We start from the raw sequence: 22,833 nt of genomic DNA on the forward strand, positions 1-22,833 counted from the left end.
ATCGAAACAAGAGAGATCCATGAAACAGTAAACTAGGATTCATTTCAGGAATTCGACATCTAAGAAATCGCCAAGGTAACTTAATGAAACAGTAATTTCTACAGCTGCCTGGTATTTTTTCAGAATTTCTCTCTATATCTATCTCTATATGTTTCAATCTTAAAATCTCTGTTTTTTCAATATTTTCAGAAATTCTTCTTTTCTTTCCACTCTGTATTTTTTTAGTATTTTCAGAATGTTCTCCTCTATTTCCAGTAGTTTTTTTTCTTCAGAATATCTCTTCTATGTATTTCAGAGTCCCAGACTGCTTTGTTCTCTAATTTTCAGCCTTTAAATATGCATTCATTTTAGTGCATTCTCCATTATCAATTCACCTTTTCAATTTTAAATTATCCACTCAATTAGTGCAATCCTAACCCCACTATCCATTAGAAGCTTCTTAAGTAGGTAAACACTTGATTAAACAATCCTTAAACTAATTCTATCTAATTATCAACTTGCAGGCACACAATGTCACATTTACTGAAAGAGTTTTGACGATCAAAATCTATACCAATTGACTTATTAATTAACCTAAACTAATAAACCTACGTTAAATTAGTTAACAGAATTAAATACTCTAATTTAGACAAAGACTCATACAACAATTCTGAATAATAAAAAAAAATCAGGAGGAGGAGTAGATTAGATAAAGACAATAATAAAAAACAAAACTAAGAACAGAAGAAGAATACCTTGAATCAAAACCTCGTACAGTAAAACTTGAAGAAATCTTCGATTCTTCAAAATTTCCAGCCAAGTTTGATATTAATCGTGTGTTCTTATCAAGAACACACGAGTAAAATCAAATTTGGCTTGGAATTTTAATAATCTCTCGATTCGGGGCGATTTTGGGATTTTAGGGTTAAATTTTTGATCTAAAATTCGAGGAGCTAGGGGAATATTCGAGGGAAAGTAGTCATGGATTTGGAAAGAGGAGATCGAGGGGGTTCTAGGGTGTATTTTTGGGGTGATTTGGGCCACCGGAACCGCCGTGAGGCGATTTCCGGTGGGCGGAGGGCGGTGGTGTGAGTCGGCGTTACATTTGGTCTCTGAAGGGATGAGAGATGGGGGGGATGAAATGGGAAGGGTCGAGTTTGAGGGGTTTGATATATTAAAATGTTTGATTTAATTAGGGCCGTTGGATGATTGGAATCCAACGGCTCTGATTAAATCATAAATGGAAAACGGGATCGTTTTGGTTACATGGGTGCTGGTCGGGTTAATGGGCGAGATTCTGGGCCGTTAGATCAAACCAATTCAACGGCCCAGATTGAACGGCCAGGGTTAGCCGTTACAAAAACGACGCCGCTTGGGTCTAGGCTGAGACAGACCGGTTAGAGGTTTGTATTGGGCTGAGTTAATTGTATTCGGACCGGGGAAATAGAATTGGACTTATGAATTTAATTAAAACTGGCCTCACATTCCGATTTTCTTGTTTTCCTTTCTTATTTTATTTTTCTTTTCAATTTTCTTTCTAATAAAAATACAAACCTAAACTAAACCTTGACCAAATTATCCTAAAAATACTAACTAACTTTAAGTAGTGATTATCACAAATAATAAAATACCAAATTAAAAGAAAATCACACAATTTTGACATTAAATACTAAAATGCAAAGTACGTTATTTTTTGTATTTTTTTTTTTGTAAAACACCTAATTATTAATTAATTCCAAAAATGTAAAATCAAATCCTAAATGCAGATACTATATTTTGTATTTTTAATGTATAAATAAAATTAAACATGCACACAAACATATGCAAACAGTCAGGAAAATCGCACAATAATTTCTAAAATAATACATAATTAAAGAAAAAACTTAATTTTGGGAATTCTTTTGGACTAATTCGTGTGAGGCAAAAATCATGTGCTCACAGGGTGTGTGAGTTTTTGACAGAACATCTGTGGCTTATACATTATGGTTACAGAATAATGCTCTCCTTTCACTCCATAGAGAGAAGAATGTGTGGTTTTTCATTTAGAGACTGTAATAATACAGGGCAAAAATCTGTTGCTTTGAGAATTCTGATTCCTGAAGACAAAAGGTCAATAAAAATCATCCAAACATATAATTGATGAATTGGCATATATCTTATGATGAACATCCAGCCAAATCTGGATTTTCATTTGTTGAAATATTGACACCAAGGAGAGACAAGTCCTTCCGCAACAAATCTGCATTCTTGAATTGAAGGCCGTTGAGTCCTACTTCAACTGCAGCTTCAACATTTCTCATCCTGGATGATCATGACATATCTCGTGTGAGAAATTTACATTGAACAAACACAGACGTTATAGCTTCTGCATGAGACAAGATCAAGTGATAATTGGAACTTTTGCAACCCAAGCTCCTATAACGAGTACATTGAACTGAATTTTCATGTCTAAAGATGAATAGAAAGCTTCAGTTCTTTCAGATATATTGTGCTCGACAAATAAATTCTTTATTATCCAACCATTAATATTCTTAAACTTAGAAGCATAATGAACAAGGACATGGGATGCGTCCAAGCATGGACTCTCCGTCTATATAGCTGGATTATGAAAATCTCATTGAGGCTGAACTTGAACTTGTGGTCAAGAGATAGCTGTTAAGGGATGTACGGATTCTTGAGAAGAGAGGAGTAATGGTAGCCCCCAGCCCACCCCCACCCCCTTAATTAAAAAAGTAACATGGTTTTAGGGGGAGGTACAGAGTGGACCTATTAATGATGGTGCAAAACCTTCATTACTCAAGAAAGAAGAAAGATACAACCGGCAATAAGAAAGCAATAAGCTGCAATCATCCGCAACTTCACAATTTCTATTGATTGTTTCCTTGACCCCCTTATCTTCGATTTTCATGATTTACATTGATCTCAGCCTCTTTAGCTATAATTACATTTACAGCATTCTTTCTTCCCAGCAAGTTTCCCCTTTTTAACCATTCTAATTTATCAAAATAGTTGTGAAAAGTAATAGAGTGTCACTTAGGAGAGAAGATATATTGTGAGGCTGATAACCACTGTTACCTGTAGTAGAATATTGGATCCATTAAGTGGCAACTTGGACAATTGTTGTTAGCTTCATGTATATTTGTCTCTTATGTGACGCAGAGTAAAGATAATAGACATTTTACAAAGAAAGATTCATTTTTAGAGACGTCCCAGCCCTACTCGGACTTACCTTCCTGAGAATACATTAAATAGGTAAACTCATCAAAGCATCTACATTATACTGCTGCATGTGGTGAATTATAGTTTTGAGATTTTATGTATTTCTGGAGATCCCCCCCCCCCCCCACCTCCGCACCCGAAGACTGTTTCAGTTGGATTACATTAGAAATTTCTTTTCCTGTGTAGATTGCTAGGAAACCTGCGACCATTCGATGTTGCCTGGGAAACCAGCCTCAAGATGATGAAGACTCGTCTGGACCAGCACTCCACAAGTTCGAGGAAAATAAATGAATGTAATACTATTAAGAGATTATAATCTTGGTTATGCCTTTTCTTCATTTAACATGATTAGAGATTAAGATAATAAATAGGTCCATGACTAGCAGACCAAGAAAAACCATCTGAAATTGGTATACAGGACAAGGCCCCGGATAGCTTAATCTCTAATGCCATTTTGGCATCAAAGGACCAGAATGTTTAACTTTGTTCCAAGTTCTCGGAAGAAAAAATAAAGATTCAACACTGCATTAACTGGTAATTAAAGGAATCAAAATTTGATTACCATTTAACAAATGTTTGTTCGTGTAAATAATTAATTGCCACTTATCTATCAAATATTGATGCATTATTAACACTTATAAAGACTTAAAAGCACATAATATTATTGACATACCTGTCATCAACAAAAATACAGTTGGAAGCTTCTACATTGAGATGCTTTACAACTTCTAAATAAAAATCGGGATCAGGCTTGCGTTTTCCTGTTAACATAAAAAAAGCTGAAAAAATCAGGTCTATGCTCCAATTGAATTCACACTTCATATTATGTCTTGCGCGTAACAACCCCCCAAGTTTAGAGTTTCAGAACTTTCCGACAAGGAACAAAAGTGGAGGATCCAAAATTTAACAAATTTGAGATACACTACTACACAAAAAAGGATAAATCAATTAGAATTTTGAAATCTCTGTCTTGCAGACAAGTTATAAAACAGCAGGTTTGACTGTACCATTGAACATATTAAACTTGTATAACACATTTAGACAGATACTCAACCCATGAAGCTATAAAAAGATGATTTATAGAGGAAACTATTCAGTTAAGCTATTGTAAACACTGAAATGGATATGTCCATTTATTGGTTCTCACTAAGAATCCTGACAAAATAAGAAATTCGAAAGTGTCTCTCAAAAGTGGAAGAGTTATTAAAGGTCCAAACTCCAATGCAGACTAATTAAAAAAAGCATTTTAAATTTAGACTACAAGTGAAAATCTTTAAGTGGTTTATTTTGTCTCAAACTTCTCTTTCTGGTCAGCATATCTTCCTTCCTATGTTTCTACTCAAGTATATCAATAATTAGGATGTTAATTGTTGAACTGTTGATGGTGTAAGCATCCCATAAATCGACATTTGCAGGAATACATAAGGAGCTAGCCACATGAACAATGAAATATTATTCATACAGAAGTCCAGAGATAGAAATAAAGTTTGTGAAGGTAAAGAGAGAACTACCAAATACACAGGAACAAAATGTCCAAGATAGGTAATTTGAGAGTTGTAGCTTGTCCTCAATCATTTGGTACCTGGAGAAAGACCAAAGTTTGACGGATTTGAATGTTCGGTAAATTAACAAAGGTTCGATTGAACATACCAGATGGGATAATTAGTGAAAGCATGGATTTCATAGCCATTTTCTTTCAAAGAATTCAATAACCCTTCAACACCTTCAATGTAGGTATAAGCTCTTCTCATACAGTTTTTGAGGCCTGGAAAGGATAATTTAATGGTGCTCAGTTTACAAACAGCAGAAAAGATGCTAGTAGCTTGAATTAAGCTGCAACTAAAACATCCTTAGCCGACATCAATCACAATAACACAGAGACAAAAGAACAATCAGGAAGCGAGTATAGGCTCTTCCTGGGAAATTAGTTGATGGTATATTTATTCATATAAATCAGTTCTTAGCATTGGGGCCCATTCTGCACTTCCTAAAAAACTCCATACATTCAAATAAAAATAGAAGGTTGAGGCCTGGCCCATATCTTATTCCATTTAACAATTTTATTACAAATTTTGTAATCTGATCGTCATAACATGAAGTGAGTACAATGGACAAATTTACTGAGGCATAGCAAAAATGATAACATGAGCGCATAGCATCAAAGCCAACATTTTATGAACAATCTGTAACACCTAGAAATAAAGGATAATAATCAAGTTAATATTGGTGGATTAATATTCAAAATCTACCAAATCAACATAGATATCTCCTTCAAGATGATGCATAGAAATTCTACCTTACCTTCTAAATCGAAAGGTCTTCCATCCTTAAAGAATCTCCGAGCACACTCATCCTGAAAGAATATTATAACAAACTTTTATAATTTATAAAAAAAGAAAAAGAAAACAAGAAGTAACCCAAGAAAAGCCAGGAAAAGGACCCACTTTTCCAGTTCAACTATCAAAACAGCAACCTGGGCTGAAAATGTTGAATATCCGTTTTCCTTAAGACCGTCAATAGATACCAACAGGAAATGGCTTGCAAAACTCAAAAAGAGAGACTAGCATACACACGCACATACAAAAAATAAGGAAGAGGATACAAGTTTTACCACTTAACAAAACAAGGGTGATCTTTTAGCACAATACATTTCATTTGTGTTCCTTTTTTTCCCTTGTCTTCGAGGATGTCAGAGCTCTTTGTTCAAGACTGTATACAGCTTACTCTTATATTAACACATAAATGAGCGCTGAGAGACAGAATTTCAGTACATGGAAAAATGGCAAGATGTCACTAAGTAAAACATGTATAACAAATTAGATTATATTTGACATAGTCGAAAAGAAAAAATAGTTATCATATGTTCAAGGCAAAAGTGAAATATGCCTCTGTGACGATGTCTAGCTACCTGAAGCAGCTACATTACAAACACTCCTCAATATACCTCGGTGATAAGACCCTTCTCAAACTCAATCCAGGTAGTTGGATGCTTGCATTCCAGCAATTCCTTCATCGGCATTCTGAATAAAAGATCTCAATTGGAATCAGGACAAAAAAGAGTTAGAAGCTAAAAGAAGAAAAAAAGATCTAGTCTGGTTTGAACAGAAGTAATGGAAGCAAGAAAAGTATAGTAATATTTTCTAATTGCTATATCTTGCTGTTTTTCCTGTTCAGTTTTCCTCTAACTGGAAAAAAAAGTTATTAAAGTTTAATCTTGTGTGCCGTGCAAGCTGGTCTGGATACCACGGTTATCAAAAAAAAAAAAAGTTTGATCTTGTATGGCTTAACTAGCCCAACCAAATCAACTTTACACCAATCAATTCTTTCTACCCTCCCTGTGGAGATGTTGATTCATTATCATCCATTTCACAGTGAACATTCATCCACCATAGCACTCAAAAGTCAAAACCCCATCCGCTAAAACTAACCATTTTTCAAACATATATCAATTCAAGATTTGATTTTATTTAAGCCCAATAGAGCAGAATAGCCACATAACATCCATATAGCATATCCCAAATTTGTTGGGATTGAGGTGTAACCAGGCATGGATGTAAACATATGGGTTCAGCAGAACCTAGGTCATAACTTTGACCTGAACACTGAATCTGTGTAAAGAAATCCACTAAATATGCACAAAAGTTAAATTTAGAACCCATTACTAGCACTTGAGGTCGTTTTCCTGGAATCCAGAACCCATGAATTTTGAATTTTAGATCCGTTTGGATGTTATTATTTTCATATTGATTGAACAATCAAGAATTCCAGCATAACAAGGCAACATAAAAATAGGACCCTTAACCAAATCACAAGTATCAGAAAACTAGAAAGAGCAAGTGGGACTAAATCAAGAAATAGTATGCACCCAAGGGTGTGTCTAATGGTCAATAAAGTGGGTTGAGAACCACAAAGTCTCAAGTTTAAATCCCAGTTGATGCAAAAATACTAGGCGATTTCTTCACATCTGTCCAAGCCTCTCTTTCTTCTCGCAAGAACGGATCCTCAGTAGAGCAGTAGACGTGCTGGTCCCCTTCGGTAAACTTGCTTGTGCCTGCTATACAGGTAATTGTACCTATGCTGGTGGGAGGTATTAGATACCCGAGGAATTAGTCAATGCGCACACAAGCTGGCCTGGACACTAGAGGTATAATTATTTATAAAAAAAAAAAAGCAAGAAAAAGTATAATCTTTTCTAATAGCTACTATATCTTTCTGTTTCTCATGTTCAGTTTCCCTCGTTGGAAAAAAGGGTTATTAAAGTTTTATGTTTGTATTTCACCCTTAAAATAATACGACTAGAATACACTTCAACATAGATGAGATGTCAAAGTCTAATTAAGCTTAACTAGCAAACCAAGTCAAAAGCCGATCAGCTAAAATTAACACATTTTCATACATATAGCAGTTCAAGAACTGAAGCGAGCTTAATTAGAGCAGAATGGCAACAAAAGATTCATATAGCCGATCCCAAAGTTGATTCATATTGACTGAACAATTCCAGCATAAAAATGAACAGAAGTATCATAAAAAAACAAGAAACAGTAAGTAAGGGGTGCAGATAGCAAATACCTAAAGAAGGCAGGGATCTCATTGTAAAAAGGGTCACGAACAATAGTGTCCATAACGTCAAAAAGCAATATGGGAAGCTTCCTTTGACTTTGACCCGCCATTGTTGAAGTGACACTGCAACTAATGTTGTTATTGAAAACCCCCATTTTTGCAGATTTAGGAGATGCCTTTTTCACTATGAAAGGGAGACTGCTAATGTTAGAAGCAGATGGTCTCCAAGATATCAATAAAGCCATGTAGAATTTGGATTCTTTTGTTTCTGCAAGATAAAGTTGTTGTTTTTTTCTTTTTTTCTTTTTATTTTGGCTGAGGAGGAGTTTTCTCATTCATTTGTGTATTTTGCAGTTATAATTTTGGTTGTCAATTGACTTGCCTTGAGGTCTCATTCCAATAATGGATGAAATTGAAAAAAATGAGAAAATAATGGACGAAATTGCAGTAAGAAGACAATATGGATCGCTTTCTATGAACGTTTGGATTTGGTTTGGGGTGTTTCTTTTTTCTTTTTCTTTTCCTTTTCCTTTTTTTTTTTTTTTTTTTTGAGATATTTGTCTAATTCGACATACATACAATAGTATAATTTTTGAAGTGGGTATTTTGGGGGAAAAATGTATTGTTGGGATTGTGGACAATAAATTTGCATCAACAAAATAATCGATACCAAAAATATTATAATAATCGTAGTATTTGATTTCAAATAATTTGAGTGTTACAATGTACGATGATCTTAAATTTAACTAGAACGAACTTTGATTTGAACTCGTATTCCTTAAACCTTGATTTGTTCTTTGTTTTTGAGCTTGAACTTGATTTTTTGAACTTCAACTTGTTTGGTTAAAGTTTGAAACTTGTAGAGAATTTTACGGCGTTTGATCCACGAGCTTTCTCTTGGTTCTTGTCATAATTTCAGGTCTCTTTTCTTGAGTTATCAATACCCTTATCCATATTTATGGGAGGGAAGAGTTGTGATGACAACAAACTGTTACCGACCAATCAAACTGAAGTGTGACAAGGCCCACATTTGATGGGTCAGAACATGTCACTTGAACGTGTGGCGTGATTTCATTGGCCTTTTAATTTGACTTGGCATGCCTTGTCATTTTGACACGTGGTACGATCCTATTGGCTCTTCCGTTTGACTTTGTATGTCATGTCATTTGACACGTGGCACTAAACTGGATTTCTAGAAAGATGACATCTTGGGCCTAATGAAGTTGACTCATCACTTGTAGCCCAATTAAATGGGCTAGCGCAATAAATTTAAATTTATTTATTTAATCTATACGTATTGGACTTACATAATCAATCCAATTATGTTAGCTTTGAATATTTATTTGGACTAGTATATAGTTCAAATTATTTATTAAATTTGATTCAATAAATTTTATATGCTTACAAATGCCCCTTTTGTCATGCCCCCAACCTGGGAGCAAGACCGGCACCCGGTGCCTCACCTATACGTGCGTACCAACTTGCAACTTAGGAACTCTGAACATGTGATTTCATACTTTGGTCATGGGCCACATTGTAAGACAACTGCGAATGCTGACTAAATATCAATATAAAGTTGGGCCGACAAGGCCGTCATAATTATTGCAGCTGACAAACCAACCAAATATACATACAAGGCCTACAAGCCCAACATATTATACGGCCTACAAGCCCAACATATTACACTAAGTGACAGGATATGTCTACAAGCCTCTACTGATGGATATACTGTGATCGGAATAGCTTCCCGACCTACTCGTAACATGTATACATATATATATATATATAAATATATATATATATATATATATATATATATATATATATATATATATATAAGGTTCTAGACCCGTAAACTTTGAAGGGCATGGAGCTTACCGATCAAGCTGAACTCGGGCAACACTTATTGAAGAGGCCTACCCGTCTGTCTGTCTGACCTGCACACATGAAATGCAGTACCTCCAGAAAAGAGACGTCAGCACGAAATAATGTACTGAGTATGTAAGGCAATATACTAAATGCTGAAACTGAACTGATAATATAATAACTGCAAGTAGTTGGAAGTCAAAGATAATATGAAGATATGCTTACCTTCTCATACTGACTCAACTCTCTCATTATAGTAAGTAAAATAGTTGTCTGGTCCTATAAGGCTCGATATATATATATAACTGCTCTGCCGTAGTAGGCTCACTCATAGGCGATCGGCCGTACTAGGCTCTGTATCTCGACCAACTGGGCTCGATCATAAGCGCTCGGCCACAGTAGGCTCGGTATATAACTTACCATCTGATCAGAGGTTGCCCAATAGGGGCCTGCCCATCGATTATAGTGCGATGGTAATGAAAATACTTTTAATACTGTACATATGTAAACTCTTTGCTCTCTTGCCCGGAAGAAGGAGAATATTCTAACTAGCAAAACTAGGAAAATATACGTAATTTGCGAGACTAGCAAAATATACGCAAATTCCAGGTTATGAATTTTTCTTTATGCCTCGTTATCAAACTTGTGTAATTACGATATCATGCTAAAATAAAGAAAAAGCTTAGTCTTAACATACCTGGAGTAGGAACAACTCTGTATAATTATCCCGTTTGGAAACCTTCGTGGATTGAACTTAGAATCCAAAATTCGGATTTAAGCTTATGCGCTTTCGAACTTAAGGAACGAAATTGGCTTGATTTTTTTGAAATTTTTGGACGATGGCTTCTGATTCTGTTCTTGAACGTTTGTCTTCTTAAAGACATAAGTGTCATTTGAAATTAAAACTAAGGATCAGAATGGGCTTCCCTTCTTTTGTCCGAGAGGAATCAAACCTTAAAGTTGATCAAGTCTTTCCCTAAAGTGACTCATTCTAATGAGTTATATAGGGACTTACATGTTACCTATATATGACCAAGAGTCATATGTTGAATGATGGCACACTGCCACATGGGGAGTAGGGTGGGTTATTTTATTAATTTTATATTCACTTATTAGTTAACCAGGTAATGTCTCGTTACCCGGTAATTAACCAATTACCTGCATAATTTAAAAATTATCACAAATTACTTAAAATTCTATTTATTTTTAAAATACTTCACATATACTTTATATATATACTACCGTGGTCATATGGTACCTTGCATGATACTAGTTTATAATTATCGGGTATTATCGCTCGACCCGTATTTTATTCCAAATTGACAACCTTCAACGAAATTCATTTTCTTTAATTTGTGTACCCTTTCCTTCATGGTACTTAGTTATTGCTTGTTATAAACTGCATAAATATGCTAACTTCCAGATAATCTCATCCCCGAGTCTACGTCAATTAACTGAGGATGAAATTTTAACGTAGGAGAAATGCGAGGTGTAACATCATTCCCCCCTTTGGAATATTCATCCTCGAATGTTAACTGTGCTCTTATCATGTTCATAGCCTATGTCTTTTTAATACTTTATTACTCTCCTTGCCATCTAAGCAACTGTTTTATGATTAAATCCAAAGTCCAGGGCATTTCCAACTTTAGGCCTCTTTCTCACACCGCGACTTATGTTCAGAACCTTTCCAGTCTCATAACTGTTGTTACCTTCTATCATGCAGCATGTACGATTTTGACCTTTAAAGGTGACCAATCTCTAGGCTTCATATGTAGAGCATGATAAGATGTTCCTTTGGGTATCTATGAGTATATTGAAGTTCTTTGCTCGGTACTTTGTTGAAATTTACGAATATTGATATATCTTATCGCATAGGTCCGTTTAGCCATCCGCATGAATTTACTGCCATAACTCTTACATTAATTTATCGTTGATGAGGTCTGCTACCAAATCCTAGCTTACTCTCGTTGCTTATTCCATATGTATAAATTTAAGTCCTTTGATGCTTCCTTATTACTGCTCATCTTTAGAATGACAGTCTAATCTCATCTCATACTTTGTGACTTTTGTTCATCCATTGTTGATTCACCCCAATATTAATCTACAATATACCACTAATAACTTGAAACTTCTTACGCAATACTTTGCCACTAGGGCTCACGTTACATCAAGGAATATTCGAAGTGATTCCTATAATCGTATTTCATAGTGTCTCATGTGATTTACCATATGGGGGTATCCTAATTTCGTGCCGCCAGCGAAATCTTTTCTCCTTCTTTTTTTTTTTCATTTCAAATCATTATTCAAACGAAGGCCCAAATGTAAGCACATGATTTTTGCCCTATGAAAGAATTACTTCCAAAAAAAATTCAAAATAAAATGATTTTCCTTGGTGTGCAATTTTGATAATTTTTGTGACATTTTTGGATAATTATTTGTATTTGTCTGTGCATGTTTATTTGTTAAATTAATAAAAAATACAAAAATATATCGCATTTTTCATGTAGGATTTAATTATACAATTGTTAGTAATTAAGTTTGTTTTACAAAAATAGGCATTTTTTGCATTTTTAGCATTTAATGTCCAAATGTACAATTTTATGCTTAATTATTACTTAATTGTGCATTAATTATTATTGGGAGTTAATTTGCGCTTTTATAACTTAATAATAATTTAAGGATTTTTAGAATTTAGTTTTAGAAAAATAAAAGAAGAAAAGAGAGCAAAAATATAAAGAAAATCGGAATTGGGATCTTCTTCAAATTCAAGCCACAAGCCCAAAGAATACCCAACCTTCCCCATGACCCGGTCCATTTCAAACCGGGTCGACCCAGTCCATAACCCAAATACCAACACCCCCTATCTTACATTTGACAAAAAACAAAAAAAAGCAAGAAAACCTTAAAAAACTCATCCGCCCCCCTCTCTCTTTCCCTCTTTTTCTCCAAAACTCTCCAAGCCCATCCATGGCTGCCCCTCAAGCTCACTCCAAACAGCCCATCCCTCGTCCGCCATTGAAGGCCAAACGACCCCCATTACTGTGCATCTTCTTCTTCGACCAGCTGCTGCCCCAAGCTTCGTCTTCATCGACGAACAACATCCGCCATTGACGAGCTCGTCAAGCTCTCATGGCTGCTGCGTTGCTGCGTCTCCTGCTACGTCCAAACACACCCTACTGCTGCTCCATCTTCTGCCTCATCCAAGCTCCTACAATGGCGAACCCTTCACCATTTTCTTCGAGCTCGAGTGCGAGCTCTCATGGCCGTTGTTTCATCTCCTCCACACGAATAGTAGCTCCGCCAACAACCATCCCAGCTCGTTGCTGCTACCTCCAGCTGCCTCGACTGCTTCTGCTTTACTTCGTTGTCATCGTCTTCAACCAAACGCCTTACTGTGTCGTCGCTGCTACTCCCAAAACCAAGCCCTTTCTGCTACGTTGCTACTGTCCTAGCCCGTTCAGCAGCTGCTTGGGCTGCGATGCTGCTGCTTTATCAAGCAGCTGGACTTAAAACCAAATCGCGCTGCTTCACTTTTGTTTTCATCGCCTTCAGTCCAAAACCAAAACGAGACCTCACCATCTCGTTTGTTCGAGCTTTGGCCGGAGTTTGTCGAAACAGTTCATACAAAGTCGAGGTCGTCGAGTTGCAGCGCGTCGAGGTTGCCATTCAAACCAGTCCCTTTAATATGGTAAGATTCCGACCAATTTTTGTGTTGTTGTTAGCTTTTGTTCATTTTTGTTCAATTCTCGTTCCGAGTAAAATTAAATGTTTGGTTTATTCTGAATTTTCTCTTTCTCTGTATCGTTGCATATTTCAAGTTAGGAAGTTCAAATGTTTGGTTTAAACTGTGGCTATTCCCATGAGTGTTTATTCTTGTATTGGTTCAAATGATTTCGTTTTGTGTATTGTTTGATTTCCTGCTTTTGTTGTTCATCATATGAGTTTCAGTTTGCATTTTCGTTCTCATTCATTGTGATTCATGTTGTTTCAAGTTTATTTTTGTTGTTGATATTGTTACCTCTTTGCTCATTCATTTTTTGTCTAAGTTAACCAGGATTGGTTCCCAATATGGTTAATTTATTCCCATTAATTTGAAGCTGTATGATTCATCTGCGTTCATGAGATTTGTTGTTGAAATTTGTTTAGAAATTGGTCATATTTGTCGTATTTTTGTTGAGATCGATTAGGTGATTTGGTTATAGCTGATGGGGGTAGTTTGGTAAATTGCAGTGCGTTCGGGGGCAAAATGTTAATTTCAGTAAGGTCGGAGGGGTATTTTTGGAATTGAACATTTGAATAATTGTTTAATATAATGGGGGACAAGACATAAATTAGTGGGGGAATAATGTAATTCTTTATGTTAAGCATGAGGGACAAGATGTAATGGGGTGAGGTTTTAATATAATTGTTTAATATAATGGGGGACAAGACATAATGTAGTGAGGTTGATATTATTGTTAATAATGGGGGACAAGACATAATGTAGTGGGGTGAGAATAATGTAATTCTTTATGTTAAGCATGGGGGACAAGTTGTAATGGGGTGGGGTTGATATATTTATTTAATGCATGGGGGACAAAACATGTGGGCATGGGGGACAAGGGTTTAAAATAAAGAAAACATTAAGTAGTGGGGACAAGGCATGCAATTGGGGGAATATTTCGGGTTGGGGATTCAAGACAAGAGTCTTGTTATAAATAGAGTCATTTGACACATTTTTAAGGGGAGTTAGACTTGAAGACTTGAACTTGAAAGACTAACTTAGAGAGAAATTTTTGGAGAGAACATTTTAGGAAGACATTTTGAAAATCTCAAGAGTGTTAGAGAGTTTTAAAAAGAGAAAACAAAAACAAAGTGAGAAACGAGTTTAGTTTCGGGTTTAATACACGTGGGTTTGAGTATGTTTGTGGTGCTGTGGTTTGTTGTTGTTTAAGTCTTTTACAAACTTTTGGGTTTGTTCTATTGAGTTGTTCGGTTTTCTTCAAAGTTTTCTGGGACTTGAATCTGGTTCGAATTGTTGCTGAACCTGCTGTTGCTGTGTATTTACACTACTGCTGCTTCTACTGATCTTCATCTTCTTTCCTTGCTTTCCAAATACCAGGTACACAAACTGATACACTGGTTCATCTTGTAAGCCACTCAAAGCATGAATGCAATAATGAGAAAGATTTGAAGTTGTAGTTTAATATAGTCTTTTCTTTCTTTTACTGTCTGTATATAGAACATTATATCCGTTGTCCATGTAAACTCTTTAAACGACTCACTTTCGAAACTTGACTATAATAACTCGAAAGTATGTAAATAAAGTAGGACCTTTTCTTCATTTATTTTAGAAAACGGAAAAATAAAAAATGTAGTCATGCTAAGATTATCCTTTTAAAAATAATGAGACGAGCCTCGTCCAATAAAAAATGCAAATTGCGGGGCCCTCAATAATTGGTCATAATAAATACTTAGAATTTGGGATGGACTGTTTAGCAAACTCCACGGCTTTACCCAAAATAACAACACGCTAGTTTCTTTAGGACGCGTCTTAATTAATCTTACTTTCTTAAACTTGGGTGCACATTTATGTGACCCAAATCCAAATCTCAGCGGAGTCGAAATGTGTCTCTAATCACGGGTACATTGATTGTGACGTGGTTCGAGATGCGTGTCCATGACGTTGCAAATTCCTTTTAAAAAATAAGAATGAGATGAGCCTCGCCGAACAAAAATACAAAATTGCGGGGCCTCAGTAAATATTTGCTTTAAAATTGCTTAGACTTCGGGATGGACCGTTTAGCAAAAATTTCACGGCCCTACTCAAAATAACGATACGCTAGTCGCTTTAGGCGCGTATTTAATAATGTTATTTTCTTAAACTCGGGTGCACATTTATGTGACCCAAATCCAAATCTCAACAGAGTTGAAATGTGCCAACAACCACGGGTGCATTGATGTGACGTGGTTCGAGATGTGTTTCCACGATGTTGCAATTCTTGATAAAAATAATAGTAAATGATAAAAGCGGTTAAAAGTTAAATTCGCACATAGGTTCAACATGTATTAAATCAGATAAACAAGCCGAATATGACAATTGAGCGACCGTGCTAAAACCACGGAACTCGGGAATGCCTAACACCTTCTCCCGGGTTAACAGAATTCCTTATCCGGATTTCTGGTTCGCGGCCTGTAATACAGAGTCATTATTTTCCTCGATTCGGGATTAAATTGGTGACTTGGGACACCCTAAATCTCCCAAGTGGCGACTCTGAAACAAATAAACAAATCCCGTTTCGATTGTCATTTAATTGAAAAAACTCCTTCACCCCTCGCGGGGGCGGAAAAAAGAGGTATGACACCAAACGTCATCCTTTATCTATCATAATTATACCCTCATTTTATTACCAGGTCAGCATTTCATTCCTTCTAAATGCTATTAATCTTAGACTCCTTTGAGTTCATTCAGGCTATATTGAACTTTCAATAACTTAAAGAATCCATTACCTCTCTTGTTTCCATGGACTAAATCTCGAGGACTTATCAATGCTCGTCACATTTTCACTTGCCTTTTCTCATCCTCACTCATGTTTCCTTAAAACTTTGTCGCTCTACCATACTTTAGCTTGCGACTTATACATATCCTTTTATACTACTCACAATTTTCCTTCAACTTGCTTGCACCATAGATTTCCTTATGTTATTCTGGAACGTCAAGCGAGACATCACATCGTCTCCAACTTTTCTCTACTCTCTTAACTAGATCTCTCAGTATTTAGAAACCATAGGCTGGAAGACATGTCAGCGACGATGCCGCTATCACTCCTGGTTATTGGATCCCCGTACTTATAGCCTTCTATCTGAAGTATAGATTATTCACGATCTTCTACCTTTGAGCATCTCGTACATTGTTCACCTTTACCTTACTTACCTTAAAATTTTGCATCGTATATTCTATCTCTTTCCTGACCTCCCTTCCACCTAGGTGTAATTCACGTCCATAACTTGAAGCACTATTATAATACTCGCACCTCTGCTACATACACAATCCTATGGGAGATTCGTACTGACTTCTTATGAGGCTGGTATTCCTTCTAAATGGCTTTCTTGTAGAGCCATTATAGATTATGGTTGTTATGTTATTTCTCTTGAACATCTGATATTAAGAGTGATTCTATCATGTTCTCAAGCACAACTTCTATAATTTTTCTAGGTCCAATAATCAGACTCTTGATTTACTTGGGTGATGTAATTCTTTAGTTTTCTCTTTCTTCTGATCAACCTTTACATAGGCTTAAGCTATCTTCCGATCTGTGGCTCATGGTATTAGTTATTACCTTAGCCTTTCATGGGTGTTATGGAATATCCATGATACAATCTTCTAACAATTCAATCATTTGTCTATGCCCTGGGCTCAATTCTTTTTTTTAACTTGTATCAGAGTCTTCTATAGCTGTATGATTATCAACAAATATGCTGCCTGGATAATGCTCCAAAATCTTGAGTGTATCTATAACGTATTAACTCTGGATCATTGATTGAATAATTCCTTTCGTTCCATCTCAGCTTTCTTTAAACGCGTGCAATTACTTTTCCTGGTCTTTCTGCCCCTTGTTTCGTCCATACTTAACTTATCTTAGTGCCCACACTTGCCAGAGTTTTCATACAACTCATATGATCTCGAATATTACTTTTAATTCTTACTTCCCGTTTAGTAGCCATGGTAGGTGCCACTTTCCTTTGGGATGCTTACAATGTTGTTGTGAGATTGTTGTTACATGACCATTTCCTCTTTTGGTCATTGTGCTTAGGTTGAAGCCTTCTTTCTTATCTCCTCAGCTAGTCTTTCGTTGTAGTACTTAGGGAGAACCCTTGACTCTTGTAAAGTTGTGAGCTTATTACAGACCTTTTTAATGTCCTTACTTGCTTATAATCATCTGTAGTTGCTTACTTCCATGCCCTTGTGCTTGTATGGTTGCTTCTGAACTGATATTTTAACTGCCTTCCCAGTGGTACTTTCTTTTATCCATGTAACACTCATACGGTATCTTTAACTACCCCGACTATTGTTTGAATATATCTCAAGTATTATAATGATATTCTTCGAGGCTCAACTCTCCATGTTGGGTTCTACTGTGTTTATCTCACACGATCTGATGACTCGTCTGTAACCTCCTATTTAGCCATAACTGGGATCTTCCTAACGAATAACTAACTACTCGTTGGCCCATTCTCATATCAATATTCCTCGTAATCTTTCTTGGGTTATTTCCTTTGTCTTAACTTACGTCTCGCACTGGCTTCTTATTTATTAATAACAGCTCGGGCAGGAACCTTTACTTTCTCTCCTTGACGTCATGCTTGCACAATATTCTTGAATCATAGCCTATCTGTAAGATTTGGATAAGTGTCATCACATTCCTCTTTCATTTATCGCATTCTTTCTTTATCATTCCATAGTCACTAGAACTACTTAATTCTGACTTAATGCCACATCACTCCATATTCCCCCTTTAGGGGTGTACTAAGAGCTGAAGCCACAAGGAACTACCTATAGATGTTTTACCTCTTCATCTTTGGCGTCGTTTCTCAACATCAATGATCCTTACTCGCCTTGCGGCAATCCTTTTGTACCAAGGATGACAAATCCTCTTACTCGCGAGGGTGACACTTAATGTAACTAGTACATACAGTCCTTTAAGCTTAACTTTTCTAACATTGCTTGCTTTAGGGAAACGTCTTCCTGAATGACCATTCTCTGAATTTCTCATGAACTTCTTCTGTTGTCCGTCCTATTAGTGCCGCAATGCGATCTGAAATTCTCATGGTGCTGACTATTACCAAATCACTCAGTCCCTAATTCATATTTAGTTTATCTTATTCACAATCCCATACTGATTTTTATTACTCTGGGTCTAACTTTTCCTCTTGGTAATCGCGCTAGAGTTGTGAACTTATTTCTCGAAATGAGGACATGACTGTATGGCCTATACTTTTTTGTTGTCCTAAGGTTTGTCACCTCTCATCTCTTCCTTCGCTTGGCTGTAGAGTTTGTAATTTTGTCATCTTCTGATCTACCATTGTCATCCATGTACCACATCTTACTCATAATGCTTCATTAACTCTTTTCTTATTTCCCGCTAATATTTATACCTATCACTTTATTCTGAAAACTCGAACAAGACATTCTTTTGCTTTTAGCTTCCCTTTGCTCCATCCAGTGGCTCTTCAAGTTGCTTAACGTTGTCGCTTTACTAGGGACGCGAGCCATACTAAGGTAATATGTATCCCTTCAAGGCTTATAGTGCATGTCTTTGTAGTACTCATATCTACCTACACTATTTTAAAGTGTACCATCTGGGTGTCTCACAAGGAGATCTATTAGCACATTTGCAATATCCTTCGGAATTGTCAACTGACACAAATAATTCATCCATCATATCTTCTTATACTACTTCTATTAACCCACATAGGGCATATCTAGAATGGGTGTGTCACGGCCCCAAATGCCAGTCGTGATGGCTCCTATCACATTACTAGGCAAGCCAACCAATCAATGAATCATAACACCCTTTCCTTTTAATAATAAGCCATTTTCTAACCCAGGTTTTAAATATCAAATTTCATTATAAAACATTTAAAGCAACATAAAATATGCGGAAGTCAAATAACAGGAAACTACACAGCCTCATAATTTGGTGTCACGAGTTTAGATCCTCTAAATAAACAAGTCTGACTGTCTAATACATAACAAGTCTAAAATGCGGGAAAAACAAGGATAAGAGGAAGAAAGAAGGGTTGCGGACGCCATGCAACTACCTTGCAGTCTCCGCCAAACTCTGACAATGCTGAGGACCCTCACTCAGCCGCTCGAGCACCTGGATCTGCACACAAGGTGCAGGGAGTAACGTGAGTACGCCAACTCAGTAAGTAACTAAAGTAAATAAGGTCTAAAAGTAGTGACGAGCAGTTAAAAATTATATAACTGAAGAAAACAACAGGATAATAGGTCAACTTCACAGTTTAAAACCAGTTTCGTCGTAAAATCATTAAATTTCAGTTTAAACACTTGAAATCATATACTTAGCAATTTTTCCAACAGAGGCTTATTTTAAAAGAAAAGTGAAGTCAGTAAAAATATCATAACTGGGCCCCTCGGGCAATGTATCACTCAGAATATGGCCTCTCGGGCAGCCTCTCAGTCATTCGAGACCCAACTCTCGTCACTCAATACTCGCTCTTAGCACTCAGGCTCATTAATTTCTCATAGTAATAGAAATCATAGTAACCACTGCGGCGTGCATCCCGATCCGTCATTTATAGTCGACTACGCTCACTGAGGGTGTACTGACTCCGGAGGGGCTCCTACAGCCCAAGTATCATATCGTTGTGGCGTGCAGCCCGATCCAATATATATATATATCGCTGCGGCGTGCAGCCCGATCCAGTATATATATCACTGCGGCGTGCAACCCGATCCATATAAGTATCGCTGCGGCGTGCAGCCCGATCCACAATATATACATATAATATCCTCACTATTAGGTTCTCAACCTCTCTCAGTCATTAACCTCACAGTCTCTCGGGCGCAACAATAGAAATTAGGGAACTCAGCCCAAATAGTCCTCACAATTAGAAGTGGAGTGATAAAACCAGTTTTAAACATTTAAACAGGTAAAACATGACTGAGGATATGCTTTTAACAAGTAAAGCGAGACAAAACAGTAAAAATGCCCCTAAGGGTCTCAACAGGTCGGCACAAGGCCCCAAACACACCATACAGCCCATAATATAGTATAAATAGCCAAAGTACGGAATATCATAAGGTTCCAAATCAAATACGCGGCTTAATAGTCATTACGAGACGGACCAAGTCACAATCCCTACCAGTGCATGCCCACACACTCGTCATTAGCATGTGCATCACCGCATTTATCAAAACAAGTCAAATACCGGGGTTTGTACCCTCAGTTCTAGATTTACAATGATTACTTACCTCAAACTGGTGAAAATACTACTCTGCGATGCCTTTGCCACTCGAATCAGCCTCCACTCGTGTCGAATCTATCCAAAATCAGAATCACGACGTCAAAATATGCTAAGCGAACGAAGCCCAAGCGAAAACAATCAAATAATACCAAAAATCTCGAAATTGGCCAAAACCCGACCCTCGGGCCCACGTCTCGGAACTCGATAAAAATTACATCAACGGAATCTTTATCCTCCTACGAGTTTATACATATCAACAACACTGAAATCGGAGTCTAAATGGCCCCTCAAATCCCATTTAAAGGTCTCTAAATATCAAGCTCTAATCCTCAATTTTTCTTCCGTAACTCCACTAAAACCATGATTAAACAGTGGAAAACTGATCTTAAACCCAAAGAATTAAGCTTAGGGAACTTACCCAACTGATATCCTTTGATTCCTCTTGAAATCCTATGCCTTAGCCTCTTTCCCGTGTTAAAAAATGATAAACTTAGCAAAATTTCGCAAAGAAGACAATATATACCTTCTGGCCAGGGATTTTCGCATCTGCGCCTATATTTTCGCTTCTGCGGTACCGCATATGCGGTTCTTCCTCCGCTTCTGCAGAAATCACTTAAGCTCCCCTTTCCGCATCTGCGATCAACTTTCCGCATCTATGCCATCGCAGATGCGGTATTCCAACCGCTTCTGCGGTTCGTGACAACTTCTCCAAATTCCGCTTCTGCGGCCCTCGGGACCTCAACCAAAAGCACAAACATATCCTAATACCTTATTCAAACTTGTACCAATCTTCAAAACACCTCAAACAATATCAAATCAACCAAAACACATCGGATTCAAGCCAAATTTTCTAAAATCTTCCAAATTCTGTTTGTACAAAAACCCAACCAAACCACGTCCGAATGACCTGAAATGCTGCACACACATCCCAAATGACACAACAGGACTACTGCTCTTGCCTACCAACCGAAAATCGCCAAAATATCAACTTCGCAAATTCAAGCCTAAATCTACTCCGAACCTCTAAAACTCATTCCGATCACGCTCCTAAGTCATAAATCACCTCCCAATGCTAACCGAACTATCAGAACTCACATCCAAGCCCTCTAACACATAAGTCAACATCCGTTTGACTTTTTCAAATTAAGCTTCCTTAAAAGAGACTAAGTGTATCAAACCTTACCAAAATTATTCCGGATTTGATCCGACCAACCCGATACCACATGACACGGATAAACAAAGAATAAAGAAGCAGAAATGGGAGAAACGGAGCGGTAACTCATGAGACGACTGGCCGGGTCATCACATCCTTCCCAACTTAAACAAGTGTTCGTCCTCGAACGAGTCAAGAAATATACTTGAAGCCTCAAGCATGTGAGGATATCTGCTCCACATCTCCCACTCGGTCTCCATGTAGCCTCCTCCACGGGACAACCTCTCCACTGCACTTTTACTGAAGCTATATCCTTTGACCTCAACTTTCGAACCTGACGACCCAAAATAGCTACTGGCTCTACATCATAAGTTAAATCATCATCCAACTAAACCGTGTTGAAATCCAAAACATGAGACGGATCCCCAATATACTTCCGGAGCATAGAAACATGAAACTCCGGATGCACACTCGACAAGCTGGGTGGAAAAGCAAGTTCATAAGACATCTCCCCAATCCTCCGAAGCACCTCAAAAGGCCCAATGAACCGAGGACTCAATTTCCCTTTCTTACCAAATCTCATAACACCCTTCATGGGTGAAACCTTCAACAAAACCTTCTCGCCAACCATGTAAGATACATCCCGGATATTCCTATCAGCATAGCTCTTCTGCCTCGACTGCGCTGTACGAAGCCTCTCCTGAATTTCCTTCACCTTTTCTAAAGCATCCTGCACCAAGTCTGTCCCCAATAGCCTAGCATCACCAGGCTCGAACCAACCAACTGGAGATCTACACCGCATCCCATACAAAGCCTCATATGGAGCCATTTGAATATTCGACTGGTAGCTGTTGTTATAAGCAAACTCTGCAAGCGGTAGAAACTGATCCGATGACCCTCTAAAAGCAATGACAGAGGCACACAACATGTCCCCTAGTATCTGAATAGTGCGCTCGGACTGCCCATCCATCTGAGGGTGAAAAGTTGTGCTCAACTCAACCTTAGTACCCAACTCTCGCTACATAGACCTCCAAAACTGTGATGTAAATTGAGTGCCCCTATCTTAAATGATGGAAACTAGGACA

General features: G+C 37.3%; 1 protein-coding gene across 1 annotated transcript; it reads right to left on the reverse strand.

Moving 5' to 3' along the window:
* Positions 1 to 1,866: 1,866 nt before the first annotated feature.
* On the reverse strand, positions 1,867 to 8,202 carry LOC107775367 (flavin mononucleotide hydrolase 1, chloroplatic-like). The gene is made up of 7 exons (XM_075225541.1): positions 7,768 to 8,202; positions 6,143 to 6,218; positions 5,500 to 5,551; positions 4,849 to 4,963; positions 4,710 to 4,780; positions 3,872 to 3,959; positions 1,867 to 2,280 (listed from the first exon to the last, which is right to left on the reverse strand). The coding sequence occupies exons 1-7, from the start codon at positions 8,091 to 8,093 to the stop codon at positions 2,136 to 2,138; spliced, it is 873 nt and encodes a 290-aa protein (XP_075081642.1). The 5' UTR covers positions 8,094 to 8,202; the 3' UTR covers positions 1,867 to 2,135.
* Positions 8,203 to 22,833: the final 14,631 nt, after the last annotated feature.

The sequence above is a fragment of the Nicotiana tabacum genome, chromosome 11 (genome assembly GCF_000715075.1).
Source record: "Nicotiana tabacum cultivar K326 chromosome 11, ASM71507v2, whole genome shotgun sequence".
Classification (NCBI taxonomy): domain Eukaryota; kingdom Viridiplantae; phylum Streptophyta; class Magnoliopsida; order Solanales; family Solanaceae; genus Nicotiana; species Nicotiana tabacum.

Excerpts from the sequence above, each read along its gene's own strand:
- LOC107775367 (XM_075225541.1), bottom strand. The coding sequence starts at position 8,093 with ATGAGAAAACTCCTCCTCAGCCAAAATAAAAAGAAAAAAAGAAAAAAA. Across the intron at positions 3,960-4,709 it reads ATTTTGTTCCTGTGTATTTG|GAAAACGCAAGCCTGATCCC; the intron begins GTAGTTCTCTCT and ends TTATGTTAACAG. Across the intron at positions 2,281-3,871 it reads TGTATTTTTGTTGATGACAG|GATGAGAAATGTTGAAGCTG; the intron begins GTATGTCAATAA and ends ATGATCATCCAG.